Source organism: Mus musculus, chromosome 8 (assembly GCF_000001635.26).
Source record: "Mus musculus strain C57BL/6J chromosome 8, GRCm38.p6 C57BL/6J".
In the NCBI taxonomy this organism is placed as follows: Eukaryota; Metazoa; Chordata; class Mammalia; order Rodentia; family Muridae; genus Mus; species Mus musculus.
Window position 1 is genome coordinate 86,865,850 of NC_000074.6, and position 19,712 is coordinate 86,885,561.

General features: G+C 46.4%; 1 protein-coding gene across 3 annotated transcripts in view; it reads right to left on the bottom strand.

Annotated features, from left to right (window-relative positions):
- The window catches only part of N4bp1 (NEDD4 binding protein 1), a 44,161-nt gene extending 24,714 nt beyond the window's left edge, over positions 1-19,447 (bottom strand). For 2 of the 3 annotated variants that reach the window (XM_006531517.3, XM_006531516.3), the window contains exon 1: positions 18,973-19,447. In XM_006531517.3, the coding sequence (XP_006531580.1) occupies positions 18,973-19,170 (198 nt within the window). In that variant the 5' untranslated portion in view covers positions 19,171-19,447. The remainder of the gene's footprint in view (positions 1-18,972) is intronic. The other variant, NM_030563.2, reaches the window with a different exon arrangement.
- Between the last annotated feature and the right edge of the window lie 265 nt (positions 19,448-19,712).

Below are 19,712 nucleotides of genomic sequence, written 5' to 3' on the forward strand. Positions count from 1 at the left end.
GCCAAGGCAAGCACAAGGCCCTGACTTTGGTTCTCAACATTGGTTGAGGGGGGAAAAGATTTTTTTCCTTTCAAGACCCAAAAAGGGGGAGTGGTGGTGCTGGGGAGCTGGTGCCACAGTTCAACAGCATTGGCTGCTCTTCAGAGAACCCAGGGTCAACTTTCCAGCACCCACATGGCGGCTCACAACCCCCATCAAGCAGCTATATTCCCAGTAGGTCTTTAGAGAACACTTCACCCAACAGTCAAAATAGGTTCTGCTCAAGAGCCCACAGAGCTATCAAGATAAACATTATGCTGACCGTGAAACAAATCTCAACAAATTTAAAAGAACTGAAATTATGTTGAATGATCTGACCACAAAATAATCAAACAAATCACTTACAGATAAGAAGAATCTCCTAATGATTGGAAAGTAGAAACTGAACAGCACACTTTTTTTTTTTTTTTTTTTTTTTTTTTGGTTTTTTGAGACAGGGTTTCTCTGTAGCCCTGGCTGTCCTGGAACTCACTTTGTAGACCAGGCTGGCCTTGAACTCAGAAATCCGCCTGCCTCTGCCTCCGGTGTGCTGGGATTAAAGGCTGGGATTAAAGGCGTGCGCCACCTCCCCAGGCTGAACAGCACTCTTCTAAGTAACTCATAGGTCAAGGGAATTTTCCTTTTTCTGTTCCTTTCTTTGGAAGGCCATGGATCTTCCAGACACGTGAGTTCTTTTTCACAGTGCTGGGATGAACCCAGGGCCTTGGCCTTGCTAAGTAAGTTAAGTGTTCCGCTGCTGAGCTGCACCACAGCCCCCCAGGGGAAGTTTCTTAGGAATGCATTGAATTAAATAAAAAGAACATGAACTATCAAGGCAGACAGGAGCAGCCCTGAAAGGGATGTTTATGTTACTCTCACTGGTCTTTCCAACAGTCTCAACACAGTCAACTGACCTAGTACAATCCACTAAGAAGATCACCAGGTGAGCCTTAGCTTGGTGATCCTTCCACCTCTGCCTCCCCTATGCCGGGATCACACACATAGACAAACATGCCTAGCTTGAAAAGGAAATTTATACGACACAAATGCACATACTAGAAAACAATAAAAAATGGGTACGGCAACTCACACCTGCAATCTGCCTTAATCCCAGCTCTTAGGAGGAAGTGCTGGAGGTGGACATGAACTCAAGGGCAGCTGGGCTATGGTGTGGAACCCAGCCTCTGCCTCCTGCGTACTCACTGGGTTACAGGTGGTCTCTGTGCCTGCCCACCTTATACGTGGGTTGTGGGGATTCAAACTACAGGTTCCCAGCTTATGCAACTCGTGCTTTATCCACTGAGCCACCTTCCCATTCCCCACTCGTAAACATTTAAGATACAGGATCAAGGCTCTTGTTTTGCTTTCTTCCTGTGCTGGGAACCAAAGGGTGAAACTTGTATGCATTCTACCACTGAACTACATTCACAGACCTAAGTTTATTCTTGGATCCTTTCTCCTCCCACCTTTTAACATAGCTGTGCCATATTCCATACACAGAAGTTAAACACAGCATACAGTGCATACTTTTTGTTTTTAGCAATCAAATCAAGTTGAAGCACTCTGGAAGAGCAGATGTGGAAGTATAATTAATCCCAGTCCTGAAGAGGCTGAAGCAGGAGAATTCTGAGTTTAACAGACCGCTCTACTAGGCTACACAGTGACACTTTACATCAAAACCGAATAAACAAAACATCACAAAAGGGAAAAGTAACCAGCTGCATTTACGCAGACATTTGCTACTTCCATGGAAACTGTAGCAATTTAGAGCTTTAGCAATTCTTTCAAACAATTGTTACTTTCAACTATGGGACGGGGAGGATACACCCCAGAGTAGGTGCCTACAGCGGCCAGGGCATCAGATTCCTTGGAGCTGGCAGAGGTGTCGGGAGCCATTGACACAGGTGCTGGCAAATGAACTTGGGTCCTTGCTCTTAAAACTGCCGACCTACCTATCTCTCCAGCCCTCAACATCTTAGGTAGATGACTGTTAGCAATGGTTTTCCTTCACTTTCCTTTTTAAAGGGAGAGTGCTCCTTTTACTCTTAAATGACAATTTCCTTTAAAAGGGAATGTTCCATAAAGGTTCTTGCTGTGTGTGATGACACTAAACTTCAACCCTAACCTCAGGGGAGCGAGGCAGGTCAGAAGTGTGAGCTTCAGGCCAGCCAGGGCTGCAGAGTGAGACACAGCCTCATGAACAGCACGCTGGAGTGGCGGGGTACACAATGCTGATTTCAGCAACAAACTTCATAAAACATTCCTTTCTCCTTCAGAAGATTAGCTAAGGGAGACTATTTTATATTCTTTGTGACCATGGCCCACATTTGCTTTGTAAGACAGGTCTTCTGTGGTCCAGGCTGGCCTTGAACTGACTCATGAGTTCTCAGCTTCCACAGTCCAAATGCTGCTGTTAAAGTTTGTGTCCCCATGGCTAGTTTGATATACTGCTTTTTTAATGTGTTGTTCGGGGCTGGAGAGATGCTTCAGTGGTTAAGAGCATTGGCTGCTTTTCCAGATGGCAGATTGGTGGCTTACAACCCTCTGTAACTTTTAGTTCCAGAGGATACCCTTTTCTGGCCTTCAAGGGCACTGCATGCATGTGCTACACAGGCATATATGCAGGTAAAATACTCATATATGTTAAAAAAAAAAAATCATCCCTAAATAAAATAGAAACAGGGTGAAATGCCATTTTGTCAAACTGCAGGTAAAAGGTCATTTTAAGGTCCATTTCCATTGACATGTCACCAGTAAATATCATTTAGATACACAAGAGATATCAACTTTTCTTCAAATTGCTTATTGTTAGATGTTTTGTCAAAGAAAATCTAAGTGTCCTCTGCTCCATGAGCAATTTAGATGGGAAAGTTCTCACCCCTCCAGAGAAGTGAATACTTTGTGACCGATGGAATCACGATTAAGATCCAGCACCAGTACCCTTGCCCATGGCCACACCAGTTACTTAAGAGTGGACTACCCAATTCACGGATACAGCAACAATACAGAATGTGAAAATTTTGTATTGGGTTCATTTTGCTCATTTTATAAAAACCCAGATTTTAGTCCTGGCAAGATGGTCAAGCAGGTCAAGTGCCTGCTGACAAAGCCTGGCGGCCCGAGTTTGGTCCCTGGGACCTACTTGATGGAGAGAGAACAAAACTCTTGCAAGATGTGAGACTGGGGTAGGAGGAGAGCTCCGGAGCCAACGCTACACTGTGAGTTCCAGTCAGCCTAGGCTGATGGGCTAGAGATCTTGCTACCAACAGTAACAATGGAGGATGCCCAACTTCTGAGGTTTAAATTGCTATTTTGCTCCAATCTTGCGGGTTGGTTCTTTTTACAGTTCTTTGCTGAAACTTTTGGTTTTGATAATTACCTACTGGGGATTTTTTTGTTTTGTTTTGAAGCAGGATTTCACGGTCTCAAAATGTAGTCCTGGAACAAAGATTCACCTATCCCTGCCTACTGAGTCTGGGATTAAAGGTGTGTACCACCACGATCTACAACTGGGGAATTTTTTTTTTTTTTTTTTTTTTTTTTGTTTTTTTTTTGAGACAGGGTTTCTCTGTGTAGCCCTGGCTGTCCTGGAACTCACTCTGTAGACCAGGCTGGCCTCGAACTCAGAAATCCGCCTGCCTCTGCCTCCCGAGTGCTGGGATTAAAGGCGTGCGCCACCACGCCCGGCATCTGGGGAATTTTTATAACAGGGGTTTTAGCTTTTATCAGATGATTCCAACACCTATGTGTCCTCAGCAGTAATATTTGCACCCTTTCCTGCAATAATTAAGATTTCCCAATAACTCATATGCCAAGTCACTTGTTATCCATACTGAATGCTAGGGTATGCGATGCTAAACTCTGTTTCAGTTCTAAGAAGTTGGCATGTTTAAGAGATAACAGATCTGTCTTATGAGTTGTGGTTTCCACGCCATACAGTTTTGGAATATCCCTGTGCAGGATGGCACCATGCTGTTGCTGTTATGTTCAGTTCTGAAAAGCCTCTTGTTTTTGTTTGTTTGTGACAGGGTTTCTCTATTATGTAGCCCTGGCTATGTAGACCAAGCTGCCTGGGCTGGGTTGGCACATGTCTTTAACTCTAGCACTGGGGAGCAGAGGCAGGCGGGTGAATCTCTGAGTTCAAGGCCAATCTGGGCTAACAAGGAGGTGGTCAGCAAATGGTTCAGTGGATAAAGGTTCCTACTGACAAAACTGACAACTTAAGTTCCATTTCCAGGACTCACACAGTAGAACAAGAGATTGGACCCCTGCAAACTTCTGTGCATACCCTTATACCCCCACTCTACTTTGATAAAGAATAAATAAATCAATAATTGTAGTAATAAAGCCAACCAAACTTGGCAGGGGCAGTAAACTCACTACCAATGGCTTATAAGTCCTCTAAATTTAGGTCTCTCCCAGTTTATCTGTTCCTGTTTCCAAGCCTAAATAAAATGGCTCCCCCAGGCCCTCTGTCCAGCTATGACAGCAGTATGTATAGTACTCTCAGGGTGCTTAACCTGCCATCCGAGGACTGGGAATCACCTTACACCCATCCGTTAGTGTAAGGGAAGCTGTCTGTCCAAGTAAGGAGCTATGTGGTTGTATTCACTGGTATCAAATCGAGTTATGCAGAGGACGTCCTACAGCCACTTGGATAAGGGAGGGTTGATTAGATCTCCTCAGTCGGCTGCCAGCAGCAACTGGCAACTGGTAAGGTAAAGGGAAGAAATCTCTTTTCTAGATAAAGGAACCCCAAACACTCTCTTTAAAGGACTATTTCCTGATTGATCCACAGTAAAGCCCCCAATGAACATATCCTGCCCAGATCCAAATCTCCAAACTGGCCTTTAAAAGGATTTTCCATGAAACACATAAAGATACCTGCGTGTGAAAGAAGGCATGGCTATGAGACAAACACAATAAAACAGCATAAAAACCAAGAAAGTGGGAGGGGCAATCCTGGGCAATTCATAGTTCTTAAGACAATTTCAGAACTGCAGATGGTGCCCAGAGAAAGAGCATTTGGCAGCATGAGGCTGGAGTTTCAATACTGTTTTGATTTCAGTTTCAGTTGCTATGATAAAATACACTTACAGAAAGCAACCCTTGGGGGGAAGGGCTTCTTTAGCTCACAGTTACAGGCGACAGTCTATCCTAGCAGAAAAGTCAAGGTGGCAGGACCACAGCACAGCTGGTGACAAGGTGTCTCCAAGGAATTCACGCTCACTCCCACTCAGCTTGCTTTCTCTTTTCACAGTACAGGACCCAACCCAGGAAACTGCTACCTACCACACAGTTCTAGGCTGGATTTTCTTACACCAACAAATGAAATTAAGTCAGCTTCCCCACAGACCAACCTGATGCACACGATGCCTCACTGGGCTTCTCTTACCAACTGATTCTAGACTGTGTCAACGCTGACAATGAAAACGATCCACCACAAATCCTTCCTCGGTACAGAAAAAAAAATTCACATTTTCTAACACATATAAAATGATACTAAATCCATGCAACAGGAATCAGGATGTCAAAAGAAAGGAAATAAAGGAAATCAGAGTGAAGAGTGCTAGTAAGATAAGAATATGAAGCGAAGCATGGTGCCCTAAGGCTAGAATTTCACCACTAAGAAGACTGGAGCAGGAGGAATGGCCTAAGTTTAAGGCCAGCCTCAGGTACAGAATGAGATCCAGTCTCAAAAAACACCAAATCAATTTTTTAAAAAAAGGAGAAGTGGAAGTGAAGGAGGGCTGGAGAGATGGCTCAGTGGTTAAGAGCATGTCCTGCTCTTGCAGAAGGCCCAGGGTTGGTTCCCAGCACCCATGCTGAGAGACTCACAACCACCATCTTAATTCCAGTTCCAGGGGTCCGGACACCAGGGTTAAAGGCAAATAGCTGACATGCCCAGCCTCTCCTAATTATTTTAAGTTTCAAATATACTTTATTTACATAAATCAAAGAATCAGAAACGCATCTCAAGAACAATTAACAAGTTGGGCATAGTGAGGCTGGCCTTTAGTTCCAGCACTCGGGAGGCACAGGCAGTGGAGCTCAGACCCAGCCTGGTCTACACAGCAAGTGTCAAGCCAGCCAGGGCTACAGTGAGAGCCTGTCTCAAAAAGGAAAAAAAGGCAATAAAAAAGATGAAGACAAGGGTCTTTTATAGGTAGATTTCCTCACCATGATCAGCAAACAAATTTAACATATTCCAGAAAAAAAGAATTTGGAGAAACATGCAGAAACAGTCCAGATTATATTAACTGTAATTTTGCTTAAAGCATGAAAGAACTTGCTTTGTTCATTCACTTGTTCATCCACTGTACATTGAGGCACCAAGCATGTGCCGGGAACTAGTGAAGCAAAAGGTGAAAGTGGGTTCCTGTTTTTCTAGAGACCATGTCTTAGCAAAGTGGGTCAAGTGGTAAGAACACAGAAATGGGCCAACTTCAGCCCTTCTCTGAGGAAAACGGAAGCAGGGTGTGTAAGGCTTAGGTAATCCCAAGTTGCCAGATTTTGCTTCCTCCTGAGGAGATGGGAACAACTGTACGTTGTATGGAGAGTGAGAAATGTTGGAGCACTCAATCCTAAATGTGCTCGCAGTCTCCATCAAACCCCTTCCCTGGCGGCTCGGGAACTCCGTGGAAGAGGAACTGGGAAGAATGTAGGAGCCAGTGAGGATGGAGGACACCAAGGAAACAAGGCCTTCCCAACGCAGCAGGACTGATGGCCTATGAGCTCAGAGACTGGCACAAGAACAGAGCCCGCACAGGTCTAGGCCAGATGGATCCCGGTGGGGAGAGAAGTGGACAGACATGAATACCCCCTCCCCCAACCTAGAGGCTATTTCCAATTGCTAAACGCTCAGAGGAAAAAACTAGTTTTCTTCAATGGTATACAATCCACATCTAAGGGCAGGCTCCATGCCCAGCAGTAGATGACCAACACATAACAGTATTTCTGGAGGTATTTTCTCATAATGATTTGGACACTTTTTACTTTAACCCCATGGGTCTTTTGCTTATATATCATAATTTCTGGTTTTGTCTTTATGGGGTTTCTATGTGCAAATGTGCATGTCTCAGCATCTCTATGTTTTTCTGTTTGTTTTGTCCTACTCAGGTTTATTTGGTCTTGTTTTTCTAATTTTTTTCTTCTTCAGATGCCTGCTTGCTTTCTAATGAGAGAGAGAGAGCAAGAAAGGGTGTGGATTTGGTAGTATCTGGGAGAGCTGGGGGAGGGGAAACAGTAATCAGAATATATTGTATGAAAAAAAGTATTTGCAATTGGAAAAAAATCCCTTCTTAGTCTTAAGCTCATTACACTCAAGTGTCTGTGTATTCTCAGTGCTGTGCAGCCAAAAGGAATGTGAAACTGACTAGATGCTGACCCTAGTCTCCTCCCACCCTCCTTCCCCTTTCTACTATGGTACCCTCGGCACTGAGCCAACATTCCCCTTGTTGGGGCTGCTCTCCCAGGTTGAACTGGCTGGCCTGGAACTTACAATCCTCTTTCATCAGCCTCTGCAATGCTGGCATCACAAGTGTGTGCCGTCACATCCCATCCAACTTCTCAGCTCTTAGAAAAGCATCCTAGACCAGAGAAATGCTCCTGCCAACTGGAGCCTTTCAGGAAGGAGTTCCAACCAGAGAGGGGCAATACAGCAATTCAAGAGCAGGCAGGACTCGCCAGGGGCAAGCTTTTCCTATGGTACTATTCACCATTACAGCCTCTTCCTGAAAGCATGCAGCTAAGGAGCTTTGAGGACAAACAGCCTGCAAAGCATAAGGAACTGAGTGACAACTGAGAGCAGTCTGAAAGCAACCACCAGTGTGTGCAGAACTCGGCTAACTACCAAAAGCATCATGGTACAGACTACAGAATGCTCCAGTCTACCATCCATCACTGAGAAGCTATGTAGGCAAGGAAGCTCTTAAGAGGTCAACCTGAGCATCGTGTAGAATACCTGTCATCCCAGCACTTCAGCCTTCCTGGTTATATGATACCCTGTCTCAAAAACAAAACAGAAAGAAAGAAATGTTCTACATTATCTCTAGAAAAGTAAGTTTTTTACCCTTGTGCACTGGCATGCATCTAACATCGGGTCTACACAGTGAGTTTCAGAACAGCCAGAGCTACACACAGACCCTGTCTCAAAACAACATGCATTCAGGTTTCTCTGTAAGCTCACAATTGAGTGTGCAGGTGCCTGTGGAGGCCAGAAAAGGGCATCAGATCCCTCCAAGGAATACAGATTGGAGTTGAAGGCAGCTGTGAGCCACCTAATTTGGATCCTGGGAATTGAACTCGGGTCCCCTGTAATAACAGCAAATGCTCTTAACCACTAAGCCATCTCTCCAGCCCAGGCCCTCTCTACCCCTCCTGTCACTGTCTATAAACATGCCTGGGGTACCTGATAAGGTCACCCCCATGGCAGCCCTTCTTCCACCTTCACAATCTACGAAAAGAGTATCTTGTGCCCCATTTTACAGTCAACCCCTTGAAAGCTGGGTCCTGTTCCTATTGAAATGTAATTACTTGAATTTTGACAATGACAACTACACAAAACATTCTAACTTGAGTTACAGAGCACACCCCTCTCAAACACTCTGCCTTTGGTAAGTACTTCCCTCTTCACAGTTGTACATACACGCTATGTATGGATACAGCCTGACATGGGTGCAGCCATCTTGAGTCATAATTATCACAAAGGCTCCCAGGAACCCTAGTTGGATTTTCTTTCACTTTTCCAACAAATAAGCAAACCACCAGTCAGTCACACGTTGGGCCTTACAGTCAGACCCTGGCTCTGGGGACATGCTCATTGCTTAGATGGTAGTTTCAGAGAAGCCAGGTACATTCCAGCACAGATGAAGTCACTGTCTTAAACACGATGCCTCTTTGCTATGCACACTGTGAAAACACAACTGGTCTTGCTGCCCCTCCCCAACCTCCCTTCTGTTGGCAAGCCCCCAGCAAACTGAACCCTGAGCAACCAAATCTGCCTGCCTCTCTGGCCTCACAGGACTAAAAACTACTCCTCACAGAGGAAAAATGGGTTTGTCCAGGGGATACTACTGAGTTGTCTTCTCCTGACTATGCCCCAAGTCCTTTGCTCTCATTTTCTATTGCTAGATGTGTATAGTTCTCAAAATTATCCCCAGGTAGTTTCCTCTCAACTCCACTCCTACCCTCGCCAAGCTCCAATCCTAATTTTTATCGTCCTAGCGATAACTTCAAATTCTGCCTCTAGCTTCAACACTGTTAGAGAGCAAGGTTGCTTATGCCCCAGCCTTTCCATCCACCACTCTATTCCAAAAGTGCCTCAAATTTTCATCTGACTTGCAGCTGACAGCTCCCTAAAACCCAGCTTTGATCCCAAGTTCTCTTCTAATCAACAGTGGCTTAGACTCAACACAAACACCACAATCAACTACAAATATAAACCTCTTTCTACCCACCAACTTTATTATGCCTTTGCTACAATAACTTGTCTACCTCCTTGTTACAGTATAAGAGGTATTTCTGAGAGTACGTTTTAGAAAGGTTCCTGCTGGGCAAGACTAATTTCAAGCTCTGAGGGGCTCTGCTCAAGGTCTCTGGTTGGATTACCATGTCCGCTTTTTTGCTACTTACTTTAACATTTCCTTCCTTGACTCATCTGAAAACATCATCTGAGAAAACAGGAGGTACATACACTAATCTCTGCCTTATAAACACAAGTGTCTTATTAAATTGTAATGTATATCACAAATCCAGTAAATTGCACATTCTAGATAGTGGGAACTACTCTTAGCTATCAAATTCAGTTACTCCCAAGCAGATGTAATTCTCTAGACATCTGGCAACATCAGGAAACATACCTGGCTTTTATAGCTTGAGAAGATGTTCTTGGCATCTCCAGCATCTAGAGGGTGGAAGACAGACGCTGCTAATCATCCTACAGATATAGTACACTTCTCCCCATACACCCAAATTATATGACCCAAATCACATTGCTGCTGAGAAACCCTGAGCAAACAATGTCTAACTAATATCTGTAGGTGGTTAGAAACATGGGCCAACATCCTGCAACAATGATGTGGTTAAACACGAAAGAATGGCTGGGCCAGGTAGATATCTGTGAGTTTAAGGTCAGCTTGGTCTACAGAGTTAGTTCCAGGACAGCCAGGTTTACACAGAGAAACCCTGTCTTGAAAAACCAAAATCAAAACCAAAAAAAAAAAAACCAAAAAACAAAAAAGTCAACAGCATTCTTCATAACATAGAATTCCAGGTCAGCCTTGGATACATAGACCCCTGTTTTGAAAATTAATCAATCAATTAATTGAAATGCAGAGTTTCGACAACCAAGATGATAACTCTTGGAGTTGGTAGAAGAGATAGCCCTAAAGAGTAAAATTTCTTTGCTCTGTGAGATATTAGGTAGCCAATTTATTCTCTAATTCACTGGCTTCATTCCAACATTCTTTGTTTTGTTTGAGAGAGGGTCTTACTCTGTAGCTCCAGGTGGACTGAAGAACACTATATAGAATAGGCTTGGCCTCAAACTCAAGAGATCAGCCAGCTTGTACTTCCTGAGTGCTGGGATTAAAGTAGTGGTTCTCAACCTTCCTAATGTTTCAACCCTTTAACCCCGATTCTCATGTTGTGGTGATCCACAACCATAAAATTTTCACTGCTATTTTATAACTGATTTTGCTACTATTATGGATCTTATTGTTGAAGCATCTGTGCTTTCTGATGGTCTTAGGGTTAAGGTTGAAAACCACTGGATTAAAGGCACAGGCCACCACGCCTATGTTTAGGCTAGCTAGCTCTGGTTCATGAGTTACCTGCCTGTCTGAAAGTCTGCTTGTGACTTTAAAAGGGGTTTTACCCTTTCGGAGTTTGTAGGCCCCACTAAGATGCCCAAGCACATACCTATTAGACTGGTTACCTGTTTAAATACAAGCTTGTCATATTTTAGGTCCCAGAATGAGTCCTCAATAGCAGGAATCCTTCACTTCTCTGCCTCTCTGTTGCCTTCTTGTCTTCTTCTGCTGTCTGCTGGTGTCTCTCACTCCTGGCCCTTCCCTTCAGATGGCTCACTGGACTCAAAGGGCCCTCCTGCTGCAGCTTCCTGAGTGCTGGCAACCACAGCAGTACTTCGCTGTACCCAGCTCCACCTGCCCCCTTGCCAGGTCCAAGGACCATTTTGCCAGTCTCAAATGTGTCTCTCTATGCATGAATGTGTTCTAAGCACCTCTGCCAGCAACCTGACCTTTGTGGTAAGATCATGTGGTTATCTGTCTAGCAGATAATTAGGACCTGCTTTCAGATGAGATTAAGAAACTCTGGTTTATGGCTGGGACGAAGCTCAGTGTCACAGTGCTTGCTGGTATGAACTAGGTAGGGCCTGCATTCCATCCCCAAAATCACAAAAAGAAAAAAAAAAAAAAGGGCCAGGTATGGTGGTGCAGACTGGTCGGTACCTGCTGGCACCACCAGCATCGGCAGTGCAGCGGCGGCAGCAGCAGCAGCAGCATCATCATCATCACCATCACCATCACCATCACCATCACCATCACCATCACCACCTGTCTATATTTCTTAACACAGAGCCCTGATAGCTGGAGCATAAGTCACTCTGTGATCAGGAGGGACCAGCTCCTAACCACTGAGACTTGCTTATCTTTTAGACTTTTCTTTTCCCCTTTGTGTTACTCAGGATTAAACACAAAGTTTTCTTGGACATGCTAGGCAGGTCCTCCACCGGCTACTTCACAATTAATTCCTTCCTTCCTTCCTTCCTCCCTTCCTTTCTACCTCCCTCCCTCCTTCTTTCCTTTCATTGTTGAGGACGGAGCTCAGTAAGATGGTCTTACTTGGGAGACCCAGGATGGTCTTCAAGTCACTACACAACCCAAGTAGATCTCAAATTTGCAATGCCTCTGCCTCAGCCTCTGAGTAGTTAGCTGACATTATGGTGTACATCACCAATGCTTGGCCATCTTTAGATTTCTTAGTGGAAAAAATACTAAGTTCCTATTTTTCTAGAACAAAGCAGCTCCTTAATTACTACAGAGATTTATCCTCCTATAACTTCACTTGAAATTTAAGGATGCTAATTTTAACAATTATATTAATTTAGTAAAATGTTAGCAAAAACAAAAACAAAGACACAAGATATTGAACCTTGATTTAATTAAAATCCTACATAAGAGGGGCAGAGAGATGGCTCAGCAGTTAAGAGCACTTGCTGCTCTTACAAAAGACCTGGGTCTGGCTCCTGTCACCCACAAGACAGCTTACAACTACCAGTAACACCAGTTTCAGAGGATCTAATGTCCTCTTCTGACCTCCACTGGTGTTTGGAATGTGTGTGGTGCATAGACACACACAATGGCAAAGCACTCATACACATGAAATCTTTGAGAGATAAATACATCTTTTAAAAAAATCCTAAAGCTGGGCGTGGTGGCGCACGCCTTTAATCCCAGCACTTGGGAGGCAGAGGCAGGCGGATTTCTGAATTTGAGGCCAGCGTGGTCTACAAAGTGAGTTCCAGGACAGCCAGGGCTATACAGAGACAGGTCTTGAAAAACAAAACAAAACAAAACAAAACAAAACAAAAAAATCCTACACTCAGCAAGTAGAGTCACCTGCCACCAAGCCTGATGACCGGAGTTCAATCCCTGGGACCTACACGGTGGAAGGAGAACCAATTTTGACAAGCTGACCTCGGATCCCCATGCAGGATATGGTATAAACAGCTCCGACAAAATAAGTAAGTAAATATAATCTTAAAATGAATCCTACAACACTGGCTGGGAAAGGAACGGGGAAGGGGAAGCTAAGGCATTAGCAGTGAGCATCCCCTATTTCAACATTCTGGAATAACCCCCAAGTATTAGCCATAACAGACACTGAGCCAATCGCTGTTTCTTAAGATGATTTTCACAACTGTAAAAAAAGCATCATTCTAGGAAATGGAAAAAAGCCACCACATTCCTTTCTGGTAAAACCAACACAAAAGCTTCATGATATGACCCAGTGGTACACTTCTAACTTATTTCCTCTATGAACGAGTCCCCTGTCTACTCATGAGCCAGGCATCACTCTTCTAAGACCCTGCAGAACTCTCAGGGAGCGCTGCTGGCATGTGTCTAGCCTAGAGTCTCACCTCAGAGCCTTTCTGCCTCCCTGTCCTTACTCAGACAAACTCCAGGGCTCCATTCTGCATTGCTCAACTGCACTTAGATTCACACCTAGGAAACATCACCCACCAGTTTTAAGGTCCAGCGACACTGTAAGTTCAGGCTCCTGACTCCCTCAGGTCCCTACCCAGTCCACAGAAGTCCCTTCTGGTTGCTTCTTTACCACCAGTTGTTCACTGAGACAGAGCTGTGGGCCACCAGCTCTTCTGCTGCTCTCTTCTCCAATAGGGGAAGGAAGTGCATTAACTCACAAGACCTGTCTCCCACTTTCTTTCTTTCTTTCTTTTTTTTTTGGGGGGGGGGGTTGGTTTTTTTGTTTTGTTTTCTGAGACAGGGTTTCTCTGTATAGCCCTGGCTGTCCTGGAACTCACTTTGTGGACCAGGCTGGCTTCGAACTCAGAAATCCACCTGCCTCTGCCTCCCGAGTGCTGGGATTAAAGGCATGCGCCACCACGCCCAGCTGTCTCCCACTTTCTAATGTAGGCTTTAAAAGGGCAGCTCGAAAGCTCCACCTGGACCACTGACATATTTTCTTCAACATGTATGATTGGATTTTATCACAACTTTTTTGTAAATTGAAGTTGTCAGGTCCTCTGCCCCCAGCCCGGGGACAGGGTGCATGCTGAAGATTTGACATCCACTGGTTGTGTCAAGCTTGAGTTTAAAGAGTCAACACTATGGATTCAGGGAAAATTATGTTCACCAGTATCTGATCTAATAACTACAGGTAAAGCTTTTGGGGTGTATTAATTAAGCAGGACACTAGCTTTCATCAAACCAAAAGCTCACTATCAAGAAGGTCTCTGGCACCTGTTGTAGCCTAGCCACCTCAAGTCCCCAGCAAGGTATCTGCAAACTTCCTTGCCTCTCTCTCTTTCTGTCTGTCGGTCTGTCTTCCTTCCTGATACTGTCTTGGTAGATCGCTCTGGCTGAGACGGACCTTACCAGGTCGCTGTTATGAATCCACAGTGACCCTCCTTGCCTCTGCCTCAGGAGTCCCGGGACTGTGGGTGTTTGCTACCAGGTCCAGATGGTTTATGACTGTCTTTTGTTCTGACTGTGACAGTTCATGTAACTGCTTCCATGTTAAGATATGTTATTCAGCGGTACACACCTTTGATTCCAGCACTTGGGAGGCCGAGTCAGGCAAATCACTTAGTTCAAGGCAAGCCTGGTTCAGGATGGCCAGGGCTACACAGAGAAATCCTGTCTTCAAAAACAAACAAACAAACAAACAAACAAACAAACAAACATGCTCTTCAGGGCAGTTAGAATGTGTGCTTCCAGGCCACAGCCATTCTATATCTGTCACAAAGTAAATCTCTTGTTCCCTTTTTTTTTTTTTTCGGTTTTTTCGAGACAGGGTTTCTCTGTGTAGCTCTGGCTGTCCTGGAACTCACTCTGTAGACCAGGCTGGCCTCAAACTCAGAAATCCACCTGCCTCTGCCTCCCAAGTGCTGGGATTAAAGGCGTGTGCCACCACGCCCGGCTTCTTGTTCCCTTTGACTGCAGTATTTTTATGCTACATAGAACATACATGGAATTAAAAATATAAATTTGCTCCCCCACCCATCCAATGGGTTAAGTTCTCCAGGTCTCCTATCTTCTCACACTGTCTTAGTTTGGGCTAATATTGTTATGATGAAACCTCATGACCAAAAGCAGTCTGGGAAAAAAGGGCTCACTTGGCTTACATACACTGAATCACAGTCCACCGAGAGAAGCTAACACAGGAATTCAAACCAGGCGGGAACCTGGAGGCAGGAGCTGATGCAGAGGCCATGGAGGGTGCTGCTTACTGGTTTGCTCAGCCTGCTTTCTTATGGAACCCAGGATCACCAGCCCAGGGATGACACCACCCACAGAAGGCTGGGTCCTCCCCATCAATCACTAATTAAGAATATGACCAACAAGCTTACCTATAGCCCAATCTTGCATTTTCTCAATGGCGGTTCCCTCCTCTCAGGTGACTTTAGCTAGTGTCAAGTTGACATAAAAGTAGCCAAGGACACTGCTTACCTCTGAAGCTCGAGTAAAATCAAATCATATGGACACAGCTCACAGTATCTGTACTGTATCACTCACGTTCTAAATTTCCTACCCCTCCCCCACAGGCCCCAGACACCCTCTCCACCTCTCAAGATTCCTCCATGCTCTCTTTCAGCCAAGGAACTGCAGGAAGCGGCAGGCTCCACACACCCGTGGTTCTGCGCAGGCTCTCCCTCCCTTGGAAATGCCCCTTTCCTTCACCCCTTAGAACCTCGCTGATTAGAAGCCTTTCCTCTTTCTCATTACTGCGATGCTTTGGACGCACAGCAACTGCTGCATGAATCACACTGTCCTGTTTCCTTGGAAGTCTCTCTACTAAGTTATAGGAACCTTGAGGTTAAGGGAACAACCACATACTGACGCCCTCTTGGGTAAGCTTTTCCTTAGTTGCTGACCACTAGCTGACCACGGTCCACGTCCATACCTCCCAGCACTGAGGAGCAGAGGCAGCCAAGACACAGCAAGTCTTTCCCTTTAAAAAATAAATACAATTTGTAAAAGTTGCCTGCCTGGCAGCTCCACCAACAGATCACAGACTACGAACCACACCCTCCAGGTTTAAACTACCTTAAATCGCCACTTCCACTCAGGTCCAAGCCCACCCCATATGTCAAACCCAGCCTTAAGACAAAGCATTCCTTCACTACTGGCTCTCTCTCTGCCTTCAAATTACCCATTCAGGAGTTTCAAACAATTTTTCCCCTGGCCGAACCCTAAATACTCCCTCCCGACTATCCAAGGTCTTGAGTCAAGCCAGCATGTTTCCCAACCATTGTATCTCACAAGGGACCTTGACATGTTCTGGTCTTGATATCCCTCCTCAGACACGGTTTTCTGGCCTCTACTTAGTAATGAGGTACCTAGAAGTCTTCCAGGCTTTTCAAAGTCCACCTACTGCACTGCCTCCTCCAGCACATAACACTGGGCGGTCGGTGCCTCTCTCCAACCTCCGCAGGCATTATCGCTCTCACAGTAGCTCCCACTGCCTCCCTCTGATTACTGGAGGCTTGGCTGATTCACAGGCCATTCTCACAGCTGTAACAGAAAACTGGATTCTGAGAGCCAGGGCAGTTACCCCACCAGCAGCAGCACACACTCCCGTTTTCTTTTTTGGCACCAGGATTGAAGTTTCAAAGCACTCTACCACTGAGCTGGGCCCTCGTTCCCTTATTTTATGAGAGGTTAAAGAGGCAAGCGCAACATGTGCCGGGCTGGGGGTGCAGCTCCACAGAAGCGTCTACCTAGCAGGTACAAGGCTCTGGCCTTGGTCCCCTGCACTTCCAAGAAGAAAAACTTTGGCTTGTGAGGCTGGGTTCCTCTGTGTCGCCTAGGCTGGCCTCACACCACCACCTTCATGCCTTGGCCTCCAGAGTTCTGGGACTATGGTAAGTTCCACCATGACCACCTGGCTAAACTTTTCTTTGCTGTATTTTCCCTTCAGTGACATTTCTACTTACACCAAGTTAATAGTTTTCTTTTCCTCAAAAAAAAAAAAAAAAAAAAAAAAGTAAAAAGTAAAAAGTAAAACAAACTGCCGGTGAGTGTTGCAGTCAACTCCTACCATAAATCTCAAGGGAAAGGAAAAGGGATTTCTTTTAGGCGGGAAGGTTACATTATGAGTAATACATGTTAAGATTAAGATAAGCTGGCAGGTGACATTACTATTACCAATACACCATACGTCACACCCTTCCCATCAGCTGTGTCAAGCTTTGTGGCACTGACAGACAGAGAGAACCGGGGTGGAAGGACTGGTGGAGGCATGGCTTTCCTGTAAACCGAGGGAAGCATCTTCCACCTCTGGGGTGTCCTCAAAAAAAGCGGCAGCAGGAAGGGTCCAAAACACAGCCAGGACAGGAGAGAGTAGCCTGCTGTGAAAGTCTAAGAGAGCGGCTACCAGAGCCATTATAAACAAGATGCCTGTAACCTAGGGGCAGAAGGACCAGTGATCCAAGGCCAGCCAGTCACCACAGCAAGCTTGTCTCACACAGTTCCGAGAGTTCAGACTGACAGGAAGTCCCTACCAGGTTCCAGGGTGCAAGAAGGAGTTTTTGAAGAAGGCTGACTTTGAATAGAGAGTGAACCAGGAGCCCAGAGGCAGGGAATGAGAAGCAGCCAAGCTGGAAGGGACTCCAGCAGAAGCAAAGGTCTTAACCAAGGCGAAGGCCAGGGAGAGGAGAGGGGTGAGTGCCTGGTGGACACTTAAAAGTGACAAGCCTCAGGCATGTTTTAGCTCTGGGTAGTAAGAGAGTGGGCGGCGCAAGGAGCTAAGCACAGGGGAACCAACTTGGTCCAACACCAACAGGTTCAACCCCCACACTGTCAAGAATCACACAAATAAGCACCTTACAGCCTACACATGGTAAACATTTCTTTTTTTAAATTAAATCGACACCTGGAGCTACAACCTCTTAAAGAGTAATGTGAAATTTGTGATGTAGGATAGAAAAAGAAAGTCTCCCCAGAGCTGAACTGTTTAACAAGCATCGCTGGGGCTGGAGAGATGGCTCAGCGGTTTAAAGCACTGACTGCTCTTCCAGAGATCCTGAGTTCAATTCCCAGCACCCATATGGTGGCTCACAACCATCTATAAAGGCATCTGACAACTTCATCTGGTGTGTCTGAAGACAGCTACAGTGTACTCACATACATAAATAAATAAATCTTTAAAAAAACAAAAACAAAACATCGCCCATGTGGTTTCTAGAAACAAATTCTGGTGCCTGATAGGTGGAAGAGTTTGGGAAAAGGTGGGTAGAAGATGTTCAGGAAGCTCCAAACAGGGGGCTTTAAGACATTGGTGACTTCAAACCAAGAGGGGCAGAGAGGGGCATTCTCCTAAGTTCCCAGATCTGACCCTCGAAACACCAAAGAGGAAACAATACCTTATTCCTCAACTTCCTACTCCTCCCCGGGAGCTTAAGATGCTATACAATACACCTTCAGCCTTCTCCCACCCACGGCTTGGAGGACTCTCTTGCATAGAAGCAATTAAATTGCCCGTTCTCCTGGCAACCTGTCGACTAACCTGGCTATTTCACTGACTCAATGAGATTTTAGAGGCATAAGCGCCTCCGCGGTCAAATTTTGCTGTTTTCTGACAAGGGGGAGGGGCTGATGGCGGTGCTGAATCTGAAATACTGATTATACACAAGGTGAGTCACCGCTTAGTTTCAGTTTCTCCAGTTGTTCATTTAATAGAAGGAACAAGCCCTATCAAAACGTATTCGCCGGATTTTTAAAGCCTGCGTATTCCTTTTGTGGTACTCGGCGGAATGTCAGAAGTGTAACAACCATCATTTAATCGTAGAACACCAACACTACAGGAATAATATTTTTAACGCAGCTACCAAATATTCTACCTCTGAAGCGTCTGGTCATTACATGCGTTCCCTTCCTGATTTCCTAGAGGTTCAGGCCTAAGATTCCCAAAGGGTTTAGAAGCCCTGGAGTGGCGGCCTGGAGGGTGAAGACCAACCAGGAGCATCGAGCCTTGCGCACATCCAAGGGACCAGCGGACGGAGGGAGCGCGAGCCCGCTCAGCGCGCGTGCTCCGGGGCCTGATGGCTCTGCGTTCTGCGCACTTCGCGAGGGACCAGTCAGGGAGATGCTTTCGCAGCGCCCTTTACAAACAGGGACCCCGAGGCTCCCAGGACGGACCCGCTCCGAGCGCCCCGCGCGCGGCCCGTGCGAGCCAGGCCGGACTCACCTTGGCGCTGTGCACCGCCTCCTGCGCGCCGCGGAGTTGCAGCCAGATACGCGCGGGCAGCGGCTCCTCCGCCCCGAGGGCGCCGAGCACGGCCAAGCCCACCCCGAACAGAGCCTCGATGCGCCCGCGGCTCCGCTCCAGCAGCGCCGCCTTCTCCGCGGGCGCCGTGAACTCATCCAGCACCACCCGGGCCGCCATGGCGGGCGCGGCCTCCCGGGGCGCCGGGGGCCAGCGGCGGCGACGCCCCCTCAGCGTGCCGCCGCTGCACCGAGCCGCTCAGGAGGCGTGGGCCGTGCCGGCCTCCTCGCCCGCCCGCAGGCCCCGCTACACCATCACGACACGGCCGCCGCAGCTTAGCAACTGCGGGCAGAGACTCCCCGCCACCCCGCTGCCCCGCTGCCCCGCTGCCCCGCCACGGCCGCCGCCGCCGCCGCCACAGCCGCCACGCATGCGCTCAGCCCGCCGCCGTTGTGGAAACTCGCCGCCCCGTCGCGAAGGGTGCGTTGGTAGGCTGAGGGCAACGGAAGTCGACGCCACACGCTGTCACCATGTTGACCGTGGGCAAGCGTCGGCAGGCGAGGCCTGGGCGGCCATATTTGATAAGGGCCTGATGCCTTTGGGCATCTAGTAGAAGGATTTTACATTGATAGGCAAATGGTGATTCTTTTCCTTCTTTTTACTTCCTTCCTTTCCCCTTTTTACTTACTTCAGAAAAAAAAGAAAAATCGTAACAGGAAAAG